The sequence below is a fragment of the Petromyzon marinus genome, chromosome 83 (genome assembly GCF_048934315.1).
Source record: "Petromyzon marinus isolate PM22_M1 ecotype Great Lakes invasive population chromosome 83, UKy_Petmar_22M1.pri1.0, whole genome shotgun sequence".
NCBI classification, from domain to species: Eukaryota; Metazoa; Chordata; class Hyperoartia; order Petromyzontiformes; family Petromyzontidae; genus Petromyzon; species Petromyzon marinus.
In genome coordinates this window covers 1402183-1424306 of record NC_133748.1, presented here as the reverse complement: position 1 = coordinate 1424306, position 22124 = coordinate 1402183, and the positions used below count along the sequence as shown (strand labels likewise).

Sequence of the window (22124 nt, the reverse complement as noted above, 5' to 3'; positions counted from 1 at the left end):
CACTCACACAGTGACACACAGTGACACACACACACAGTGACACACACTCACACGGGTGGTGTGACTCCGTGTGGTGTGACGCTCACCCAGCTCAGCGGCCGCCCTGATGTCCACGTTGTCACACACACACACGCACACACAGTCACACACACAGTCACACACACACTCACACACAGTCACACACAGTCACACACAGTCACACACACAGTCACACTCACACACACACACACAGTCACACAGTGACACACACACAGTGACACACACACACACAGTCACACACAGTCACACAGTCACACACACACGCAGTCACACAGTGACACACACACAGTGACACACACACACTGTCACACACACTCACACAGTCACACACACACACACACAGTCACACACACACACTCACTCACACACAGTGACACACACTCACACAGTCACACTCACACACTCACTCACAGTCACACACGCACACTCACTCACACACAGTGACACACACTCACACAGTCACACACGCACACACACACAGTCACACACACACACACTCACACAGTGACACACACTCACACAGTCACACACACACACACAGTCACACAGTCACACACACACAGTGACACACTCACACAGTCACACACGCACACACAGTCACACACACTCACACAGTCACACACACACTCACACACACACACAGTCACACAGTGACACACACACACACATGTGGTGTGACTCCGTGTGGTGTGACGCTGACCCAGCTCAGCGGCCGCCCTGATGTCCACGTTGTCCACGCCGCTGCCGATCCGAACGATCACACAGTGACACACACACACACGTGTGGTGTGACTCCGTGTGATGTGACTCCGTGTGATGTGACTCCGTGTGGTGTGACGCTGACCCAGCTCAGCGGCCGCCCTGATGTCCACGTTGTCACACACACACACTCACTCACTCACACTCACACACACAGTCACACAGTGACACACACACACACGGGTGGTGTGACTCCGTGCGGTGTGACTCCGTGTGGTGTGACGCTCACCCAGCTCAGCGGCCGCCCTGATGTCCACGTTGTCCACGCTCACACTCACACACAGTGACACACACACACACTCACACACACACCACACACACGGGTGAAGTGACCCACTGTGGTGTGACTCCGTGTGGTGTGACGCTGACCCAGCTCAGCGGCCGCCCTGATGTCCACGTTGTCCACGCTCACACACACACACACAGTGACACACTCACACACACAGTCACACACTCACACAGTGACACACACACACACACCACACACACATGTGGTGTGACTCCGTGTGGTGTGACGCTCACCCAGCTCAGCGGCCGCCCTGATGTCCACGTTGTCCACGCCGCTGCCGATCCGAACGATCACGCGCAGCGAGCGAAACTTGTCCAGGTCATCGCGTGTCAGGGACATGGTGTGGTACATCAGGGCGCCCACCGCCTCGTTCAGCACCTGGTGCCAAGGTCGGAGGTCGCCGTGAGGGGTCAAGGTGAGGGGTCAAGGTGAGGGGGTCAAGGTGAGGGGTTCGAGGTGAGGGGTCGAGGTGAGGGGTCGAGGTGAGGGGTCAAGGTGAGGGGTCAGCGTGAGCGTCGGGGTGAGCGTTAGGGTGAGTGACAGGGTACAGGGTGAGTGTAGGGTGAGTGTAGGGTGAGTGACAGGGTGAGTGTAGGGTGAGTGACAGGGTGAGAGACAGGGTGAGTGACAGGGTGAGTGACAGGGTGAGTGTCTGAGTGACAGGGTGAGTGACAGGGTGACAGGGTGAGTGACAGGGTGAGTGTAGGGTGAGTGTAGGGTGAGTGACAGGGTGAGTGACAGGGTGAGTGACAGGGTGAGTGTCTGAGTGACAGGGTGAGTGACAGGGTGACAGGGTGAGTGACAGGGTGAGTGTAGGGTGAGTGACAGGGTGAGTGTCAGGGTGAGTGTAGGGTGAGTGACAGGGTGAGTGTCAGGGTGAGTGTCAGGGTGAGTGTCAGGGTGAGTGACAGGGTGAGTGACAGGGTGAGTGTAGGGTGAGTGACAGGGTGAGTGTCAGGGTGAGTGACAGGGTGAGTGACAGGGTGAGTGACAGGATGAGTGTAGGGTGAGTGACAGGGTGAGTGTCAGGGTGAGTGTAGGGTGAGTGTCAGGGTGAATGTAGGGTGAGTGTAGGGTGAGTGTCAGGGTGAGTGTAGGGTGAGTGACAGGGTGAGTGACAGGGTGAGTGACGGGGTGAGTGACAGGGTGAGTGTAGGGTGAGTGACAGGGTGAGTGTCAGGGTGAGTGTAGGGTGAGTGACAGGGTGAGTGACAGGGTGAGTGTAGGGTGAGTGACAGGGTGAGTGTCAGGGTGAGTATAGGGTGAGTGACAGGGTGAGTGTAGGGTGAGTGACAGGGTGAGTGTAGGGTGAGTGTCAGGGTGAGTGTCGTGGTGAGTGACAGGGTGAGTGTCAGGGTGAGTGACAGGGTGAGTGTCTGGGTGAGTGACAGGGTGAGTGACGGGGTGAGTGTAGGGTGAGTGTAGGGTGAGTGTCGGGGTGAGTGTAGGGTGAGTGACAGGGTGAGTGTCAGGGTGAGTGTAGGGTGAGTGACAGGGTGAGTGACAGGGTGAGTGTAGGGTGAGTGTAGGGTGAGTGACAGGGTAAGTGACAGGGTGAGTGACAGAGTGAGTGACAGGGTGAGTGACGGGGTGAGTGTAGGGTGAGTGTCTGGGTTGAGTGACAGGGTGAGTGTAGGGTGAGTGACAAGGTGAGTGACAGGGTGAGTGTAGGGTGAGTGACAGGGTGAGTGTAGGGTGAGTGACAGGGTGAGTGTACGGTGAGTGTAGGGTGAGTGTAGGGTGAGTGACAAGGTGAGTGACAGGGTGAGTGACAGGGTGAGTGACAGAGTGAGTGTCAGGGTGAGTGACAGGGTGAGTGACAGGGTGAGTGTAGGGTGAGTGACAGGGTGAGTGACAGGGTGAGTGTAGGGTGAGTGTCGTGGTGAGTGACAGGGTGACAGGGTGAGTGTAGGGTGAGTGACAGGGTGAGTGACAGGGTGAGTGACAGGGTGAGTGTAGGGTGAGTGACAGGGTGAGTGTCGGGGTGAGTGACAGGGTGAGTGTATGGTGAGTGACAGGGTGAGTGACAGGGTGAGTGACAGGGTGAGTGACAGGGTGAGTGTCTGGGTGACAGGGTGAGTGACAGGGTGAGTGTCTGGGTGACAGGGTGAGTGACAGGGTGACAGGGTGAGTGTCTGGGTGAGTGTCTGAGTGACAGGGTGAGTGACAGGGTGAGTGTCTGAGTGACAGGGTGAGTGTCTGGGTGACAGGGTGAGTGTCTGAGTGAGTGTCTGAGTGACAGGGTGAGTGACAGGGTGAGTGTCTGGGTGACAGGGTGAGTGACAGGGTGAGTGACAGGGTGAGTGACAGGGTGAGTGACAGGGTGAGTGTCTGGGTGACAGGGTGAGTGACAGGGTGAGTGTCTGAGCGACAGGGTGAGTGTCTGGGTGAGTGTCTGGGTGACAGGGTGAGTGTCTGAGTGACAGGGTGAGTGACAGGGTGAGTGTCTGGGTGACAGGGTGAGCGACAGGGTGAGTGTCTGAGTGACAGGGTGAGTGACAGGGTGAGTGACAGGGTGAGTGTCTGGGTGAGTGTCTGGGTGACAGGGTGAGTGTCTGGGTGAGTGTCTGAGTGACAGAGTGAGTGACAGGGTGAGTGTCTGGATGACAGGGTGAGCGACAGGGTGAGTGTCTGGGTGACAGGGTGAGCGACAGGGTGAGTGTCTGAGTGACAGGGTGAGTGACAGGGTGAGTGACAGGGTGAGTGTCTGGGTGAGTGTCTGGGTGACAGGGTGAGTGTCTGGGTGAGTGTCTGAGTGACAGAGTGAGTGACAGGGTGAGTGTCTGGGTGACAGGGTGAGTGACAGGGTGAGTGTCTGGGTGACAGGGTGAGTGACAGGGTGACAGGGTGAGTGTCTGGGTGAGTGTCTGAGTGACAGGGTGAGTGACAGGGTGAGTGTCTGAGTGACAGGGTGAGTGTCTGGGTGACAGGGTGAGTGTCTGAGTGAGTGTCTGAGTGACAGGGTGAGTGACAGGGTGAGTGTCTGGGTGACAGGGTGAGTGACAGGGTGAGTGACAGGGTGAGTGACAGGGTGAGTGACAGGGTGAGTGTCTGGGTGACAGGGTGAGTGACAGGGTGAGTGTCTGAGCGACAGGGTGAGTGTCTGGGTGAGTGTCTGGGTGACAGGGTGAGTGTCTGAGTGACAGGGTGAGTGACAGGGTGAGTGTCTGGGTGACAGGGTGAGCGACAGGGTGAGTGTCTGAGTGACAGGGTGAGTGACAGGGTGAGTGACAGGGTGAGTGTCTGGGTGAGTGTCTGGGTGACAGGGTGAGTGTCTGGGTGAGTGTCTGAGTGACAGAGTGAGTGACAGGGTGAGTGTCTGGATGACAGGGTGAGCGACAGGGTGAGTGTCTGAGCGACAGGGTGAGTGACAGGGTGAGTGTCTGGGTGACAGGGTGAGCGACAGGGTGAGTGTCTGAGTGACAGGGTGAGTGACAGGGTGAGTGACAGGGTGAGTGTCTGGGTGAGTGTCTGGGTGACAGGGTGAGTGTCTGGGTGAGTGTCTGAGTGACAGAGTGAGTGACAGGGTGAGTGTCTGGGTGACAGGGTGAGTGTCTGGGTGAGTGTCTGGGTGAGTGACAGGGTGAGTGACAGGGTGAGTGACAGGGTGAGTGTCTGAGTGACAGGGTGAGTGTCTGGGTGAGTGTCTGGGTGACAGGGTGAGTGTCTGGGTGAGTGTCTGGGTGAGTGTCTGGGTGAGTGACAGGGTGAGTGTCTGGGTGAGTGTCTGGGTGAGTGTCTGGGTGAGTGTCTGGGTGACAGGGTGAGTGTCTGGGTGAGTGTCTGGGTGAGCGTCGAGGCCGCTCACCTTCTCGTGAATCTCCTGCGTGGACTGCGCGTCACAGAATGCCACCGTGGCGACGTCCTTCAGCACGGGCATCTCGATGGAGCAGTCACGGCCATCCAGCAGAGCCACCAGCGGGCGAGGGTGCATCGGCCCGTTCATGATGGGAGGTCGGATGCCTGAACCGACGGACCAACGTCGCGGGGCGGGGGGGTTAAGGTGCCGGGGGTGGCCAGGTAGATGTTGACTACCTCGCCTGGTCTACAGGAGGTCGTGGGTTCCATCCCTGACAGCTCAGCTGAGAGATGTTGACTACCTCGCCTGGTCTACAGGAGGTCGTGGGTTCCATCCCTGACAGCTGAGAGATGTTGACTACCTCGCCTGGTCTGCAGGAGGTCGTGGGTTCCATCCCTGACAGCTGAGAGATGTTGACTAACTCGCCTGGTGTGCAGGAGGTCGTGGGTTACATCCCGACCTTAACAATCCCTGCTGCTGCTGTACATGTGGAGTCTGCATCTCTCCCTCTCTCTCTCTGTATCATCATCACGGTGGCCAGGAGATGTCGACTACCTCGCCAGGTGTACAGGAGGTCGTGGGTTCCATCCCAGACAGCTGAGAGATGTTGACTACCTCGCCTGGTATACAGGAGGTCGTGGGTTCCATCCCTGACAGCTGAGAGATGTTGACTACCTCGCCTGGTCTACAGGAGGTCGTGGGTTCCATCCCTGACAGCTGAGAGATGTTGACTACCTCGCCTGGTCTGCAGGAGGTCGTGGGTTCCATCCCTGACAGCTGAGAGATGTTAACTACCTCGCCTGGTCTACAGGAGGTCGTGGGTTCCATCCCTGACAGCTGAGAGATGTTGACTACCTCGCCTGGTCTACAGGAGGTCGTGGGTTCCATCCCTGACAGCTGAGAGATGTTGACTACCTCGCCTGGTCTGCAGGAGGTCGTGGGTTCCATCCCTGACAGCTGAGAGATGTTGACTAACTCGCCTGGTGTGCAGGAGGTCGTGGGTTACATCCCGACCTTAACAATCCCTGCTGCTGCTGTACATGTGGAGTCTGCATCTCTCCCTCTCTCTCTCTGTATCATCATCACGGTGGCCAGGAGATGTCGACTACCTCGCCAGGTGTACAGGAGGTAGTGGGTTCCATCCCAGACAGCTGAGAGATGTTGACTACCTCGCCTGGTATACAGGAGGTCGTGGGTTCCATCCCTGACAGCTGAGAGATGTTGACTACCTCGCCTGGTCTACAGGAGGTCGTGGGTTCCATCCCTGACAGCTGAGAGATGTTGACTACCTCGCCTGGTCTGCAGGAGGTCGTGGGTTCCATCCCTGACAGCTGAGAGATGTTAACTACCTCGCCTGGTCTACAGGAGGTCGTGGGTTCCATCCCTGACAGCTGAGAGATGTTGACTACCTCGCCTGGTCTACAGGAGGTCGTGGGTTCCATCCCTGACAGCTGAGATGTTGACTACCTCGCCAGGTGTACAGGAGGTCGTGGGTTCCATCACTAACAGGTGAGAGAAGTTGACTACCTCGCCTGGTCTACAGGAGGTCGTGGGAACCATCCGTGACAGCTGATGGATGTTGACTACCTCGCCAGGTGTACAGGAGGTCGTGGGTTCCATCCCAGACAGCTGAGAGATGTTGACTACCTCGCCAGGTCTACAGGAGGTCGTGGGTTCAATCCCTGACAGCTGACTGTGCCTGCTGCTGTATATGTGGAGTCTGCTTCTCTCTCTCTCTCCCCATGGTCACTGCGTGGATTTTGCACACTCACAAACACTCACACACTCTCACGCACTCTCACGCACACTCACACACACTCACAAACACTCACACACTCGCACACACACACTCACAAACACTCACAAATTCGCACACACACACTCACATACTCACACACACACCCTCACACACTCACTTACAATCACACACACTCTCTCACACACTCACAATCACACACACTCACACACTCACGCAACAACAACAATAACCGCCATTCGCCACTAAGTGGCGGTGACGTCACCACGACGCTTGTGCCAGGCCATGTGCACCTTGAGGCCACGTGAAGTGTCGAACGCCCGCGGGCAGGAGGTCACGGGGCAGACCCAGGTGCCACGGGTCGACTGACTGAGATGACTGAGATGACTGGCTGGTGCACCACCTGTGCCTCCTACTGTGCCAACCTGCTGTGCTTTAGCCACCCGGCGCTCCGCTCGTTGTTGTGAGCGTCGCTCCTCCGCCCTCCGTTGTTGTTGGAGGGCGACTGCCTCCAACTGCCCAGTAGCAGCGTCCTTCACGAGCCTCCTCCACAGAGGCCGATCTTGACACCGCTGGTACCGGTCATCACTCAGCTCCACGTCCTCCTGTACCACATCACTCCATCTCTTCTCTAGCCCGTGCCGCACCCGTTTAGCCCCCTCGATCCGGCCGAACAAAAGCTGTTTCGGCATGCGGTGGCTGAGCATGCGGGCTACATGACCCAGCCAACGCAGCCTTGCCTGCCGGAGGAGCTCACCGATGGGACCTTGCCCAGATCTTTCAAGGATTTGTGAGCTCCTCAGACAATCCAGCCTGGTTAAACCCAGGATGGATCGTAGGCAGGCCAGCCTAAATGTTTCTAACCGGCGAAGATGTTCCATTAGGGGGATCCACGTTTCGCAAGCGTAGAGAAGGAAGGGAATGACCGTGGCCGACAAGACCTGAAGCTTAGTGTGGAGCGACAGACCAGGCAGGTGCTTAGTTTTGGTAGGGCTGATGGTAAGGCCCCACCTCTTAGTGGCACGCTCCAGTCTCAGCAGCAGCGTCTCCAACTCCTCCTCTGAATGAGCGGCTATTACCAAATAATCGGCATACATAACGTGGTTGACCAATAGTGAGCCATCCCTTGACCGCACCCGGGCATCGATCAGCCTCCCATTATATATGTACCATATGGAGATTCCCCCGGTACAGCTATTGAAGGCTTCACGAACTACGTGGTCAAAATAGATGTTAAATAATGTGGGAGCCAGAGGACATCCCTGTCGCACCCCAAGGTGTACAGGGAATGGCTCTGACTCCCGGCCACGTAGTTTTACCCGGGCCTGCTCACCATCATGAAGGTCCTTAATGATCATGAGCAGAGGGTCAGGTACTCCAAAAGCACGAAGAACAACCCAGAGCCCAGGCCTACTGATGGTATCATAGGCCTTGACCAGGTCAATAAAGCAGTGATGTAGGTCTTGCTGGAATTCCCTACACCTCTGCTGTAGCAGACGGACAGAAAATATGGCATCTGTGCAGGACCGCCCTTTCCTGAAACCGCATTGGGGCTCCGCAAGCCTCTCCTCAGCATGCCTGGCAAGGCGATGTTGAATAATCCTTTGCCAGGACCTTTCCCGGCACACTGAGGAGTGAGATGCCCCTGTAGGTGTTACAGTGTGTGCGGTCCCCCTTCTTAAAGAGGGGGACCACCAGGGCATCCTTCCAATCCTGCGGAACCCATCCAGTGGTCCAGATTGTTGTTATGATGTCATAAAGGGCAGTCTGTGCACAAACGCCACCCTCCCTCAGCATTTCTCTTGGGAGATCATCTCTGCCCGCTGCCTTTCCTGGTCTCAGACTCCGGATCGCCTTCAGTACTTCCTCAACAGATGGCACCTCAGCCAGCCACTCACAGGGGGTGACTTCTTCCAATATTTGAGGCACCGCAGCCTCAGCAGGGTCATCCTCACTTTGTGGCACGATGTTTTCCTGGCTGAGGGATTTTCCCTCCCCCAGGACCTCACAGAAATGCTCAGAAAATCTGCAAACCTGTTCCTGGGGGTCGGAGATTGGTTCACCGTTTTTTCCCCTAATGATGGTAATAGGTGAGGCGCTGTAGGTTACTTTTTTGATGGAGTTAAATAGAGATTTGTGATCACGGGCCACTGAGGCAGACTCCATCTCCTCAGCAACTAGTGACCACCACCCATCCTTGCAGCGCCTCACGGCTCTCCGAACCTCCGAGTGAAGGCTGAGGTAAGCCTCCTCATTCTCTGACGTGGGATTCCGTAGTCGATGACAGTGGGCCTGTCGCTTTTTCTCAGCCATCCTGAACTCCTCCTCTGTCAGCCAAGGGTCTCTGGGGAGGTCTGGACCGCGTACCCAAAGCAGCCATTGCAGCTGCATGAGTCACAGTCCTAAACCTCGCCCATTTACCCGCGACATCAGGAGGAGTCGGGGACGATGCCAATCCCAGCCGCAAGCGATGATGAAATTATCGCTTGCAACTTTCATCAGATAACTGAGACCAGGCCACTTTAGGTTGGAATGGGGTCCTGGGTGTACACCCACCACCGGAGTGGAAGAATGGCAGGCGCATCTTACAGATGACTAGTCGATGGTCAGAGGGCAGATCAGCTCCACGGTACGTCCTGGTGTCAAGGACATGGGCTCGCATCCGCTGTTCCGTCACTGTGTAGTCCAGCAGATGTTCTTGCTTGGACCCGGCATGCATCCACGATGTTGTGTGGATGCGCCGATGCCGGAACAGCGTGATGGTAATTACAAGCCCATGGGCTGCACAAAAATCTAGCAGCCTCCTACCGTTGTTATTGAGCTGATCTGTCCCATGCCCTCCAATCACTCCAGACCAGGTGCCAGCATCATGACCAACTCGGGCATTGAAGTCACCCAACAAGATGACTCTATCCCGAGGGGCCACTTTAGCCAGCACCTGACAGGTCATAGAAGGCATCTGACTCATCGGCTTTGCCTGCATCCCTCCACGGATGTTCGTCTTCGGTGGGGGCATAAGTAACCACGACCACCACTCCTCGCCTCCGGTTGATGGGAAGGCGAGCCCAAAGTAGCCTGGGGCTTACAGCTTCCCACACCTCACCGCCACGCTCCCACGCCCCCTTCATTATTTTGTTCAAAAGAAGAGCCACACCCTGTTGTTTGGCAGTTTGCTGCCCCGAGTAGAGGACTGTCCACCCCTCATGGTGGCAGGAGCCAGAACCAGTCCACCGGACCTCCTGAATGCCACAGAGATCCAGGCGGTACCGGTGCAGCTCCCGACAGAGGAGTGGCAGCCTCTCCTCCGCAGTGAGCGTTCGAACATTCCACGTGGCCATCCAAAGTGGCTTTTCGTTGTTTCTGGAGGAGCCCCGAGGGTAGAGATTCAATCTCCTGGCTCCGCCAATTGGGGTTTGGCCAGGAGACGTCATAGACGCTTGTCCCCCCGGGGCCTCCGGCACAAGCTCATTAGTTACATATTTCAGTTTAACTCGTGGTTTAGTGGTAATTAATTGAAGGTGGAGGGGTTACCAGCCCTTCGCACCCATTCAGAGCCCCCGTTTAGCCACTGGGGTGGACACAGACGCCTTGAGTGGAGGAGCCAATCGGAATTGGCCCTCCCCCCACAGCACTGTCCATGAAAGAATTGCCCATCCGGCACCGCGAGGAGGTAGGGGGTTGTTTTGCACACACACACACCGACACACACACTCACACACTCACTCACACACTCACTCACACACTCACACACTCACTCACACACTCACTCACACACACTCACACACACACACTCACACACTCACACACTCACACAAAAGACAAAGATCCCCCATATAGCCTTAACAGACTGTAGGGGCAAGTGCTGTTAGCGAGCACCTATGAAGGCCGGAACAGTACACGAGGGGGTGGGTGGCCAGCACCACGCCCGACCGCCTTTGTCTCCCTAGTGGCAATGTTTACACACCGCACCAGGTACTCATTTGAGGCTGAGTCGACCTAGGGGAGGCCCGGGACCGGTTCAGATCATCGTCACTGGTGTTGGCCGTGAGCGGGAATCGAACCCGGGTCGCCAGGTTCATAGCGCAGTGTAGCGCTAACCGATACACTATCGCTCCCCAACACACACTCACACTCACACACACTCAAACACACTAACACACTCACACACTCACTCACACTCACACACACACTAACTCACCCACTCACACACTCACACACACACTAACACACACACACTAACTCACTAACACACTAACACACACTAACACACACACACTAACACTCACACACACACTCACACTCACGAAGGCTCCGCTCACCTTCGCAGATACGGTCGATCCGTTGCCTCTTCACGCTGTTCATGTCGTGATACGACATCGGGGGGGGGGGGGGCAGGGGGGGGCAGGGGGGGCAGGGGGGGGCCTCTCGCGTTCAAAAGGGATCACAACACAAACGGCAGAAATTTTAATCACAGCAAACATTGACTTGTTATAATTCCTATTGTTATAATTGTTATTGTTATAATTGGTATTGTTATAATTGTTATTGTTATAATTGGTATTGTTATAATTGTTATTGTTATAATTGGTATTGTTATAATTGGTATTTTTATAATTGGTATTGTTATAATTGGTATTGTTATAATTGGTATTGTTATAATTGGTATAATTGGTATTGTTATAACTGGTATTATTATAATTGGTATTGTTATAATTGGTATTGTTATAAATAGTATTGTTATAATTGGTATTGTTATAATTGGTATTGTTATAATTGTTATTGTTATAATTGTTATTGTTATAATTGTTATTGTTATAATTGGTATTGTTATAATTGGTATTGTTATACTTGATATTGTTATAATTGGTATTGTTATAATTGGTATTGTTATAATTGTTATTGTTATAATTGTTATTGTTATAATTGTTATTGTTATCATTGGTATTGTTATAATTGGTATTGTTATAATTGGTATTGTTATAATTGGTATTTTTATAATTGGTATTATTATAATTGGTATTGTTATAATTGGTATTGTTATAATTGGTATAATTGGTATTGTTATAACTGGTATTATTATAATTGGTATTGTTATAATTGGTATTGTTATAAATAGTATTGTTATAATTGGTATTGTTATAATTGGTATTGTTATAATTGTTATTGTTATAATTGTTATTGTTATAATTGTTATTGTTATAATTGGTATTGTTATAATTGGTATTGTTATACTTGATATTGTTATAATTGGTATTGTTATAATTGGTATTGTTATAATTGTTATTGTTATAATTGTTATTGTTATAATTGTTATTGTTATCATTGGTATTGTTATAATTGGTATTGTTATAATTGGTATTGTTATAATTGGTATTGTTATAATTGGTATTGTTATAATTGGTATTGTTATAATTGGTATTGTTATAACTGGTATTGTTATAATTGGTATTGTTATAATTGGTATTGTTATAATTGGTATTGTTATAATTGTTGTTATAATTGGTATTGTTATAATTGTTATTGTTGTTATTGTTATATTTGTTATAATTGGTATTGTTATAATTGTTATAATTGGTATTGTTATAATTGGTATTGTTATAAATATTATTGTTATAATTGTTATTGTTATAATTGGTATTGTTATAATTGGTATTGTTACAATTGGTATTGTTATAATTGGTATTGTTATAATTGGTATTGTTATAATTGGTATTGTTATAATTGGTATTGTTATAATCACCACCCCCCCCCCCCTCCCTCCAAGCTACTACAAAGACAAAAAAACTAAAAAATATATTTATCGGAGTACAAGCCGGCGGAGACGCGGGAGAAGCGGCGGAAGAAGCGCTGAAGAAGCGGTGGAGAAGCGCTGAAGAAGCGCTGAAGGAGCGCTGAAGGAGCGCTGAAGGAGCGCTGAAGGAGCGCGGGAGAAGCGCTGAAGGAGCGCTGAAGGAGCACTGAAGAAGCGCGGGAGAAGCACTGAAGAAGCGCTGAAGGAGCGGTGAAGGAGCGGTGGAGAAGCGCTGAAGAAGCGCTGAGAGCGGGAGAAGCGCTGAAGGAGCGCTGAAGGAGCACGGAAGAAGCGCTGAAGGAGCGGTGGAGAAGCGCTGAAGCGCTGAGCGCGAGAGAAGCACTGAAGGAGCGCGGGAGAAGCGCTGAAGAAGCGCGGGAGAAGCACTGAAGGAGCGCGGGAGAAGCACTGAAGAAGCGCTGAAGAAGCGCTGAAGGAGCGCGGGAGAAGCGCTGAAGGAGCGCGGGAGAAGCACTGAAGAAGCGCGGGAGAACCACTGAAGAAGCGCTGAAGGAGCGTGGGAGAAGCGCTGAAGAAGCGCTGAAGGAGCATGGGAGAAGCACGGGAAATTTCCCACTGGATTCCTGTGCCAGGGAGTCAGTGGAGTCAGAGGAGTCAGAGGAGTCAGTGGAGTCAGTGGAGTCAGTGGAGTCAGTGGAGTCAGAGGAGTCAGTGGAGTCAGAGGAGAGTCAGTGGAGTCAGAGGAGTCAGTGGAGTCAGCGGAGTCAGTGGAGTCGGAGTCAGTGGAGTCAGCGGAGTCAGTGGAGTCGGAGTCAGTGGAGTCAGTGGAGTCAGCGGAGTCAGCGGAGTCAGTGGAGTCAGTGGAGTCAGTGGAGGAGTCAGCGGAGTCAGTGGAGTCAGTGGAGTCAGTGGAGGAGTCAGCGGAGTCAGCGGAGTCAGTGGAGTCAGTGGAGTCAGAGGAGAGTCAGTGGAGTCAGTGGAGTCAGCGGAGTCGGAGTCAGTGGAGTCAGTGGAGTCAGCGGAGTCAGCGGAGGAGTCAGTGGAGTCAGTGGAGAGTCAGTGGAGTCAGTGGAGTCAGTGGAGTCAGTGGAGGAGTCAGCGGAGTCAGTGGAGTCAGTGGAGTCAGTGGAGGAGTCAGCGGAGTCAGCGGAGTCAGTGGAGTCAGTGGAGTCAGAGGAGAGTCAGTGGAGTCAGTGGAGTCAGCGGAGTCGGAGTCAGTGGAGTCAGTGGAGTCAGCGGAGTCAGCGGAGAGTCAGCAGAGTCAGTGGAGAGTCAGTGGAGTCAGTGGAGTCAGTGGAGTCAGCGGAGGAGTCAGTGGAGTCAGCGGAGTCAGCGGAGTCAGTGGAGTCAGTGGAGAGTTAGAGGAGTCAGTGGAGTCAGCGGAGTCAGCGGAGTCAGTGGAGTCAGCGGAGGAGTCAGTGGAGTCAGTGGAGTCAGCGGAGGAGTCAGTGGAGTCAGCGGAGTCAGCGGAGTCAGTGGAGTCAGTGGAGTCAGTGGAGAGTTAGAGGAGTCAGTGGAGTCAGTGGAGTCAGCGGAGGAGTCAGTGGAGTCAGTGGAGTCAGTGGAGGAGTCAGTGGAGTCAGTGGAGTCAATGGAGTCAGCGGAGTCAGCGGAGTCGGAGTCAGCGGAGTTAGTGGAGGAGTCAGTGGAGTCAGTGGAGTCAGTGGAGGAGTCAGTGGAGTCAGTGGAGTCAGCAGCTCACCACCGCTCCTCGGCCTGGCGGTGATCGCGAAGTTTCCCCTGCAAAGAGAGAGGGGGGGGGGGGGAGGGCAGGGGAAGCATCAGCCTTAGGCCTGCAGTGTTGAGTCTATGGTGCAGTGTTGAGTCTATGGGGCAGTGTTGAGTCTATGGTGCAGTGTTGAGTCTATGGTGCAGTGTTGAGTCTATGGTGCAGTGTTGAGTCTATGGTGCAGTGTTGAGTCTATGGTGCAGTACTGAGTCTATGGTGCAGTGTTGAGTCTATGGTGGGGTGTTGAGTCTATGGTGCGGTGTTGAGTCTATGGTGCGGTTTTGAGTCTATGGTGCGGTGTTGAGTCTATGGTGCAGTGTAGAGTCTATGGTGCAGTGTTGAGTCTATAGTGCAGTGTTGAGTCTATGGGCAGTGCTGAGTCTATGGGCAGTGCTGAGTCTATGGTGCAGTGCTGAGTCTATGGTGCAGTGTTGAGTCTATGGTGCAGTGTTGAGTCTATGGTGCAGTGTTGAGTCTATGGTGCAGTGTTGAGTCTATGGTACAGTGTTGAGTCTATGGTGCAGTGTAGAGTCTATGGTGCAGTGTTGAGTCTATAGTGCAGTGTTGAGTCTATGGGCAGTGCTGAGTCTATGGGCAGTGCTGAGTCTATGGTGCAGTGCTGAGTCTATGGTGCAGTGTTGAGTCTATGGTGCAGTGTTGAGTCTATGGTGCAGTGTTGAGTCTATGGTGCAGTGTTGAGTCTATGGTGCAGTGTTGAGTCTATGGTGCAGTGTTGAGTCTATGGGCAGTGTTGAGTCTATGGTGCAGTGTTGAGTCTATGGGGCAGTGTTGAGTCTATGGTGCAGTGTTGAGTCTATGGTGCAGTGTTGAGTCTATGGTGCAGTGTTGAGTCTATGGGCAGTGTTGAGTCTATGGTGCAGTGTTGAGTCTATGGTGCAGTGTTGAGTCTATGGGCAGTGTTGAGTCTATGGTGCAGTGTTGAGTCTATGGGGCAGTGTTGAGTCTATGGTGCAGTGTTGAGTCTATGGTGCAGTGTTGAGTCTATGGTGCAGTGTTGAGTCTATGGGCAGTGTTGAGTCTATGGTGCAGTGTTGAGTCTATGGTGCAGTGTTGAGTCTATGGGCAGTGTTGAGTCTATGGTGCAGTGTTGAGTCTATGGTGCAGTGTTGAGTCTATGGTGCAGTGTTGAGTCTATAGTGCAGTGTTGAGTCTATGGGCAGTGTTGAGTCTATGGTGCAGTGTTGAGTCTATGGTGCAGTGTTGAGTCTATGGTGCAGTGCTGAGTCTATGGTGCAGTGTTGAGTCTATGGTGCAGTGTTGAGTCTATGGTGCAGTGTTGAGTCTATGGTGCAGTGTTGAGTCTATGGTGCAGTGTTGAGTCTATGGTGCAGTACTGAGTCTATGGTGCAGTGTTGAGTCTATGGTGGGGTGTTGAGTCTATGGTGCGGTGTTGAGTCTATGGTGCGGTTTTGAGTCTATGGTGCGGTGTTGAGTCTATGGTGCGGTGTTGAGTCTATGGTGCGGTGTTGAGTCTATGGTGCGGTGTTGAGTCTATGGTGCAGTGTTGAGTCTATGGTGCAGTGGTGAGTCTATGGTGCAGTGCTGAGTCTATGGTGCAGTGTTGAGTCTATGGGCAGTGTTGAGTCTACGGTGCAGTGCTGAGTCTACGGTGCAGTGTTGAGTCTATGGTGCAGTGTTGAGTCTATGGCAAGGTGTTGAGTATATGGTGCAGTGTTGAGTCTATGGTGCAGTGTAGAGTCTATGGTGCAGTGTTGAGTCTATGGTGCAGTGTTGAGTCTATGGTGCAGTGTTGAGTCTATGGGCAGTGTTGAGTCTATGGTGCAATGTTGAGTCTATGGTGCAATGTTGAGTCTATGGTGCAGTGTTGAGTCTATGGGCAGTGTTGAGTCTATGGGCAGTGTTGAGTCTATGGGCAGTGTTGAGTCTATGGTGCAATGTTGAGTCTATGGTGCAGTGTTGAGTCTATGATGCAGTGTTGAGTCTATGGTGCAGTGTTGAGTCTATGGGCAGTGCTGAGTCTATGGGCAGTGTTGAGTCTATGGGGCAGTGTTGAGTCTATGGGGCAGTGTTGAGTCTATGGGGCAGTGTTGAGTCTATGGTGCAGTGTTGAGTCTAAGGGCAGTGTTGAGTCTCTGGGCAGTGTTGAGTCTATGGTGCAGTGTTGAGTCTATGGTGCAGTGTTGAGTCTATGGTGCAGTGTTGAGTCTATGGTGCAGTGTTGAGTCTGTGGTGCAGTGTTGAGTCTATGGGCAGTGTTGAGTCTATGGTGCAGTGTTGAGTCTATGGTGCAGTGTTGAGTCTATGGGCAGTGTTGAGTTTATGGGCAGTGTTGAGTCTATGGTGCAGTGTTGAGTCTATGGTGCAGTGTTGAGTCTATGGTGCAGTGTTGAGTCTATGGTGCAGTGTTGAGTCTATGGGCAGTGCTGAGTCTATGGGCAGTGTTGAGTCTATGGGGCAGTGTTGAGTCTATGGTGCAGTGTTGAGTCTATGGTGCAGTGTTGAGTCTATGGTGCAGTGTTGAGTCTATGGTGCAGTGTTGAGTCTATGGTGCAGTGTTGAGTCTAAGGGCAGTGTTGAGTCTATGGGCAGTGTTGAGTCTATGGTGCAGTGTTGAGTCTATGGTGCAGTGTTGAGTCTATGGTGCAGTGTTGAGGGTGGTGGTGATGTTATTGTTGATGTTAAGGGTGGTGGTGATGTTATTGTTGATGGTGGTGATGTTATTGATGGTGGTGATGTTATTGCTGATGGTGGTGATGTTATTGCTGATGGTGGTGATGTTATTGTTGATGGTGGTGGTGATGTTATTGTTGATGTTGGTGGTGGTGATGTTATTGTTAATGGTGGTGATGTTGTAGATGTTGTTGTTGCAGATGTTGATGTTATTGTTGATGCTGTTGTTGATGGTGGTGGTGATTTTGTTGTAGATGTTGTTGTTGATGTTATTGTTGATGTTGTTGTTGATGTTGTTGTAGATGTTGTTGTTGATGTCATTGTTGATGTTGTTGTTGATGTTGTTATTAATGGTGATGTTGTTGATGTTATTGTTGATGTTGTTGATTATGTTATTGTTGATGTTGGTGGTGATGTTATTGTTGATGTTGTTGTTGATGATGTTGTTGATGTTGTTGTTAATGGTGGTGATGTTGTTGTTGATGTTATTGTTGATGTTGTTGATGTTGTTGTAGATGTTGTTGTTGATGTTGGTGGTGATGTTATTGTTGATGTTGTTGATGTTGTTGTTGATGATGTTATTGTTGATGTTGGTGGTGATGTTATTGTTGATGTTGCTGTTGATGTTGTTGATGTTATTGTTGATGTTGGTGGTGATGTTATTGTTGATGTTGGTGGTGATGTTATTGTTGATGTTGTTGTTGATGTTGTTGATGTTATTGTTGATGTTGTTGTTGATGTTGTTGTTGTTGATGTTGTTGTTGATGTTGGTGGTGATGTTTTTGTTGATGTTGTTGTTGATGTTGGTGGTGATGTTGGTGGTGATGTTGGTGGTGATGTTATTGCTGATGTTGGTGGTGATGTTATTGTTGATGTTGGTGGTGATGTTATTGTTGATGTTGTTGATGTTGTTGTTGATGTTGTTGATGTTATTGTTGATGTTGTTGTTGATGTTGTTGATGTTGTTGTTGATGTTGTTGATGTTGTTGTTGGTGGTGATGTTGTTGTTGATGTTGGTGGTGATGTTATTGTTGATGTTGTTGATGTTGCTGTTGATGTTGTTGATGTTATTGTTGATGTTGGTGGTGATGTTATTGTTGATGTTGGTGGTGATGTTATTGTTGATGTTGTTGTTGATGTTGTTGATGTTATTGTTGATGTTGTTGTTGATGTTGTTGATGTTGTTGTTGTTGATGTTGTTGTTGATGTTGGTGGTGATGTTTTTGTTGATGTTGTTGTTGATGTTGGTGGTGATGTTGGTGGTGATGTTATTGCTGATGTTGGTGGTGATGTTATTGTTGATGTTGGTGGTGATGTTATTGTTGATGTTGTTGATGTTGTTGTTGATGTTGTTGATGTTATTGTTGATGTTGTTGTTGATGTTGTTGATGTTGTTGTTGATGTTGTTGATGTTGTTGTTGGTGGTGATGTTGTTGTTGATGTTGTTGTTGATGTTGGTGGTGTTGTTGTTGTTGTTGATGTTGATGTTGGTGGTGATGTTGTTGTTGATGTTGTTGTTGATGTTGTTGTTGTTGCTGGTGGTGGTGGTTGACAGTGGCCATGAGCGTGCTTAGAACTCGCGACATGGGGAGGAGGGAGGCGGGACAATGATGAAGTGGATAGTGGACGAGGTGGACGAGGTGGAGGATGATGGACGAGGTGGACGAGGTGGAGGATGATGGACGAGGTGGACGAGGTGGAGGATGATGGACGAGGTGGACGAGGTGGAGGATGATGGACGAGGTGGACGAGGCGGAGGATGATGGATGAGGTGGATGAGGTGGAGGATGATGGATGAGGTGGATGAGGTGGACGAGGTAGAGGATGATGGATGATGTGGAGGATGATGGACGAGGTGGAGGATGATGGACGAGGTGGACGAGGTGGAGGATGATGGATGAGGTGGATGAGGTGGACGAGGTAGAGTATGATGGATGAGGTGGAGGATGATGGATGAGGTGGATGAGGTGGAGGATGATGAATGAGGTGGAGGATGATGGATGAGGTGGAGGATGATGGATGAGGTGGACGAGGTGGAGGATGATGGATGAGGTGGAGGAGGATGATGGATGAGGTGGAGGATGATGGATGAGGTGGACGAGGTGGAGGATGATGGATGAGGTGGAGGAGGATGATGGATGAGGTGGACGAGGTGGAGGATGATAATTGATGAGGTGGAGGATGATGGATGAGGTGGAGGATGATGAATGAGGTGGACGAGGTGGCGGATGATGGATGAGGTGGACGAGGTGGAGGATGATAATTGATGAGGTGGATGATGATGGATGAGGTGGAGGATGATGAATGAGGTGGACGAGGTGGAGGATGATGGATGAGGTGGACGAGGTGGAGGATGATAATTGATGAGGTGGATGATGGATGAGGTGGAGGATGATGAATGAGGTGGAGGATGATGAATGAGGTGGAGGAGGTGGAGGATGATGGATGAGGTGGACGAGGTGGAGGATGTATGAGGTGGAGGATGATGGATGAGGTGGACGAGGTGGAGGATGATGGATGAGGTGGAGGATGATGAATGAGGTGGAGGATGATGAATGAGGTGGACGAGGTGGAGGATGATGGATGAGGTGGACGAGGTGGAGGATGATGGATGAGGTGGAGGAGGATGATGGATGAGGTGGACGAGGTGGAAGATGATAATTGATGAGGTGGATGATGGATGAGGTAGAGGAGGTGGAGGATGATGGATGAGGTGGAGGATGATGAATGAGGTGGAGGATGATGGATGAGGTGGACGAGGTGGAGGATGATGGATGAGGTGGAAGAGGTGGAGGATGATGGATGAGGTGGACGAGGTGGAGGATGATAATTGATGAGGTGGATGATGAATGAGGTGGACGAGGTGGAGGATGATAATTGATGAGGTGGAGGAGGAGCGCCAACAAGATATTGTTTAACCCCGTCCACACCGTCGCCTCAAACAACACCGACACATCGTGCCAGGCAACAAACTCCGCTTTAAATCGCGCGCGCACGCAGTAACAACATCATTATTATTAACCTTGTCAATTTCAACGTTAAGCAAATCGGTTACATTCTCCCCACCCACCCACCCCCCCCAAAAATATATATAACATTTGCTAAGCTAACGAAGCACCAGCTTTTTAACTTACCTCAAAAGATGCGCGCGCAATGCAAAGACGCCTCAAGATTTGTTGTCGCTAGGCCTCCGCGGGCCCCCCCTCCTTGCCTGGCTCGGCCTCCCGGGCCGTGGCGCGGGGTTCCCCCCCCCACCCACCCCACGCCGCCGCCGCCGCCGCCGCCCGAAGAGGCTCGGGGAAGAGGGGGGGGAGGAGGCGACGGGGGTCGGACCCGGGGGGGCGGGGCGGCGGGGAGTAGGGGGAGGGGTGTAGGGATTAGATTTGAGGCCTAGCAGCGGGAGGCGGGGGAATCACCAAGCCTGCCTCCTTGCCTGAAGATTTCACCCCAAGAATGGCGGGGGTGGTGGAGGGGGATAGGAGGGGGGGATATTTAAGGCCTAGCAGCGGGAGTCAGGGGAGCCACCAAGCCTGCATCCTTGCCTGAAGATTTCACCCCAAGAATGGCGGGGGTGGTGGAGGGGGGGATAGGAGGGGGGGATATTTAAGGCCTAGCAGCGGGAAGTGGGGGTTCCACCAAGCCTGCCTCCTTGCCTGAAGATTTATCCCCACGATGGTGGGGGGGGGGTGTAGGGGAGGCGGGGAATATTTGAGGCCTAGCAGCCGGAAGTGGGGGTTCCACCAAGCCTGCCTCCTTGCCTGAAGATTTATCCCCACGATGGTGGGGGTAGTGGGGGGGTGTAGGGGAGGCGGGGAATATTTGAGGCCTAGCAGCGGGAAGTGGGGGTTCCACCAAGCCTGCCTCCTTGCCTGAAGATTTATCCCCACGATGGTGGGGGGGGGGGGGGTGTAAGGGAGGCGGGGAATATTTGAGGCCTAGCAGCGGGAAGTGGGGGTTCCACCAAGCCTGCCTCCTTGCCTGAAGATTTATCCCCACGATGGTGGAGGGTGGGTGTAGGGGAGGCGGGGAATATTTGAGGCATAGCAGCGGGAAGTGGGGGTTCCACCAAGCCTGCCTCCTTGCCTGAAGATTTATCCCCACGATGGTGGAGGGTGGGTGTAGGGGAGGCGGGGAATATTTGAGGCCTAGCAGCGGGAAGTGGGGGTTCCACCAAGCCTGCCTCCTTGCCTGACGATTTATGCCCACGATGGTGGGGGGTGCGGGGGAATTGGGGGTAGATTTGAGGCCTAGCAGCAGGTGGGGCAACCACCAAGCCTGCCTCCTTGCCTGAAGATATATACCCACAATGGTGGGGGATGGGGGGGGTGGGTAGATTTGAGGCCTAGTAACGGGAGGTGGGGCAACCACCAAGCCTGCCTCCTTGCCTGAAGATTTCTCCCCACGGTGGTGGGGGGGGGTGAAGGGTGGGAGCTAAGAGAGGCGGGGGTTCCCGTTGAGTAACGAGGCAACAACAACAACAGCAACCACCACAACTTCCTCTTAAAAGAAGAAACAAATGCGGCGGCGAGAGCGGCGACTCCACTCTCGGGGGAGGGAGGAGGAGGAGGAGCGCGCGGGTTTCTTGGGGTTCACCAAGCGCAGTGAGTTCACGCCGGGCCACTGGGGGGGGAGGAGGGGGAGGGGGGTGGTGGCTGGGGGAGTGGCGTGGGAGGGTGGTGGATGCGGGGGTGGGGGCTGGAGGAGTGGCTTGGGGGGGGCTGGGGGAGGTGGGGGGGGGGCTGGGGGAGGTGGGGGGGGCTGGGGGAGGTGGGGGGGGGCTGGAGGTTGTTGGGGGAGTGGCTTGGGGGGGGAGTTGGGGGCTGGGGGAGGTGGGGGGGGCTGGGGGAGGTGGGGGGGGCTGGGGGAGGTGGGGTGGGGCTGGGGGAGGTGGTGGCTGGAGGTGGCTGGGGGAGTGGCTTGGGGGGGGGGGGCTGGAGGAGGTGGGGGGGGCTGGAGGTGGCTGGGGGAGTGGCTTGGGGGGGGGGAGTTGGGGGCTGGGGGAGGTGGGGGGGGCTGGAGGTGGCTGGGGGAGTGGCTTGGGGGGGGCTGGAGGAGGTGGGGGGGGGCTGGAGGTGGCTGGGGGAGTGGCTTGGGGGGGTTGGGGGCTGGGGGAGGGGGGGCTGGAGGGGGTGGGGGGGGGCTGGAGAGGGTGGGGGCTAGGGGGGGCTCCCCCCCCCCATTCATGAACACGGCGGAGGGAGGGAGATGGGAGGGGGAGGGGCCTGTGGGCACGGATACCGTGCAGGCAGAATGGGAGTACAGTCCCGTTTCGTTTATTTGTTTTTATCAAACTCATCATCAAACTCATTCAGTGTGTACATGTGTGTGCGTGTGTGTACGTGTGTGTAC

At 52.9% G+C, this 22124-nt stretch overlaps 1 protein-coding gene across 2 annotated transcripts in view; it reads right to left on the bottom strand.

The window, feature by feature from the left end:
- LOC116958794 (C-terminal-binding protein 2-like) overlaps window positions 1-20055 on the bottom strand; it is a 57161-nt gene extending 37106 nt beyond the window's left edge. Inside the window, exons 1-5 of one of the 2 annotated variants that reach the window (XM_076057657.1) lie at window positions 19910-20055; window positions 14097-14134; window positions 10962-11066; window positions 4896-5050; window positions 1321-1465 (exon numbers count right to left, since the gene is read on the bottom strand). In XM_076057657.1, coding sequence (XP_075913772.1) covers window positions 1321-1465; window positions 4896-5050; window positions 10962-11019 — 358 coding nt within the window. In that variant the 5' untranslated portion in view covers window positions 11020-11066; window positions 14097-14134; window positions 19910-20055. The remainder of the gene's footprint in view (window positions 1-1320; window positions 1466-4895; window positions 5051-10961; window positions 11067-14096; window positions 14135-19909) is intronic. The other variant, XM_076057656.1, reaches the window with a different exon arrangement.
- Between the last annotated feature and the right edge of the window lie 2069 nt (window positions 20056-22124).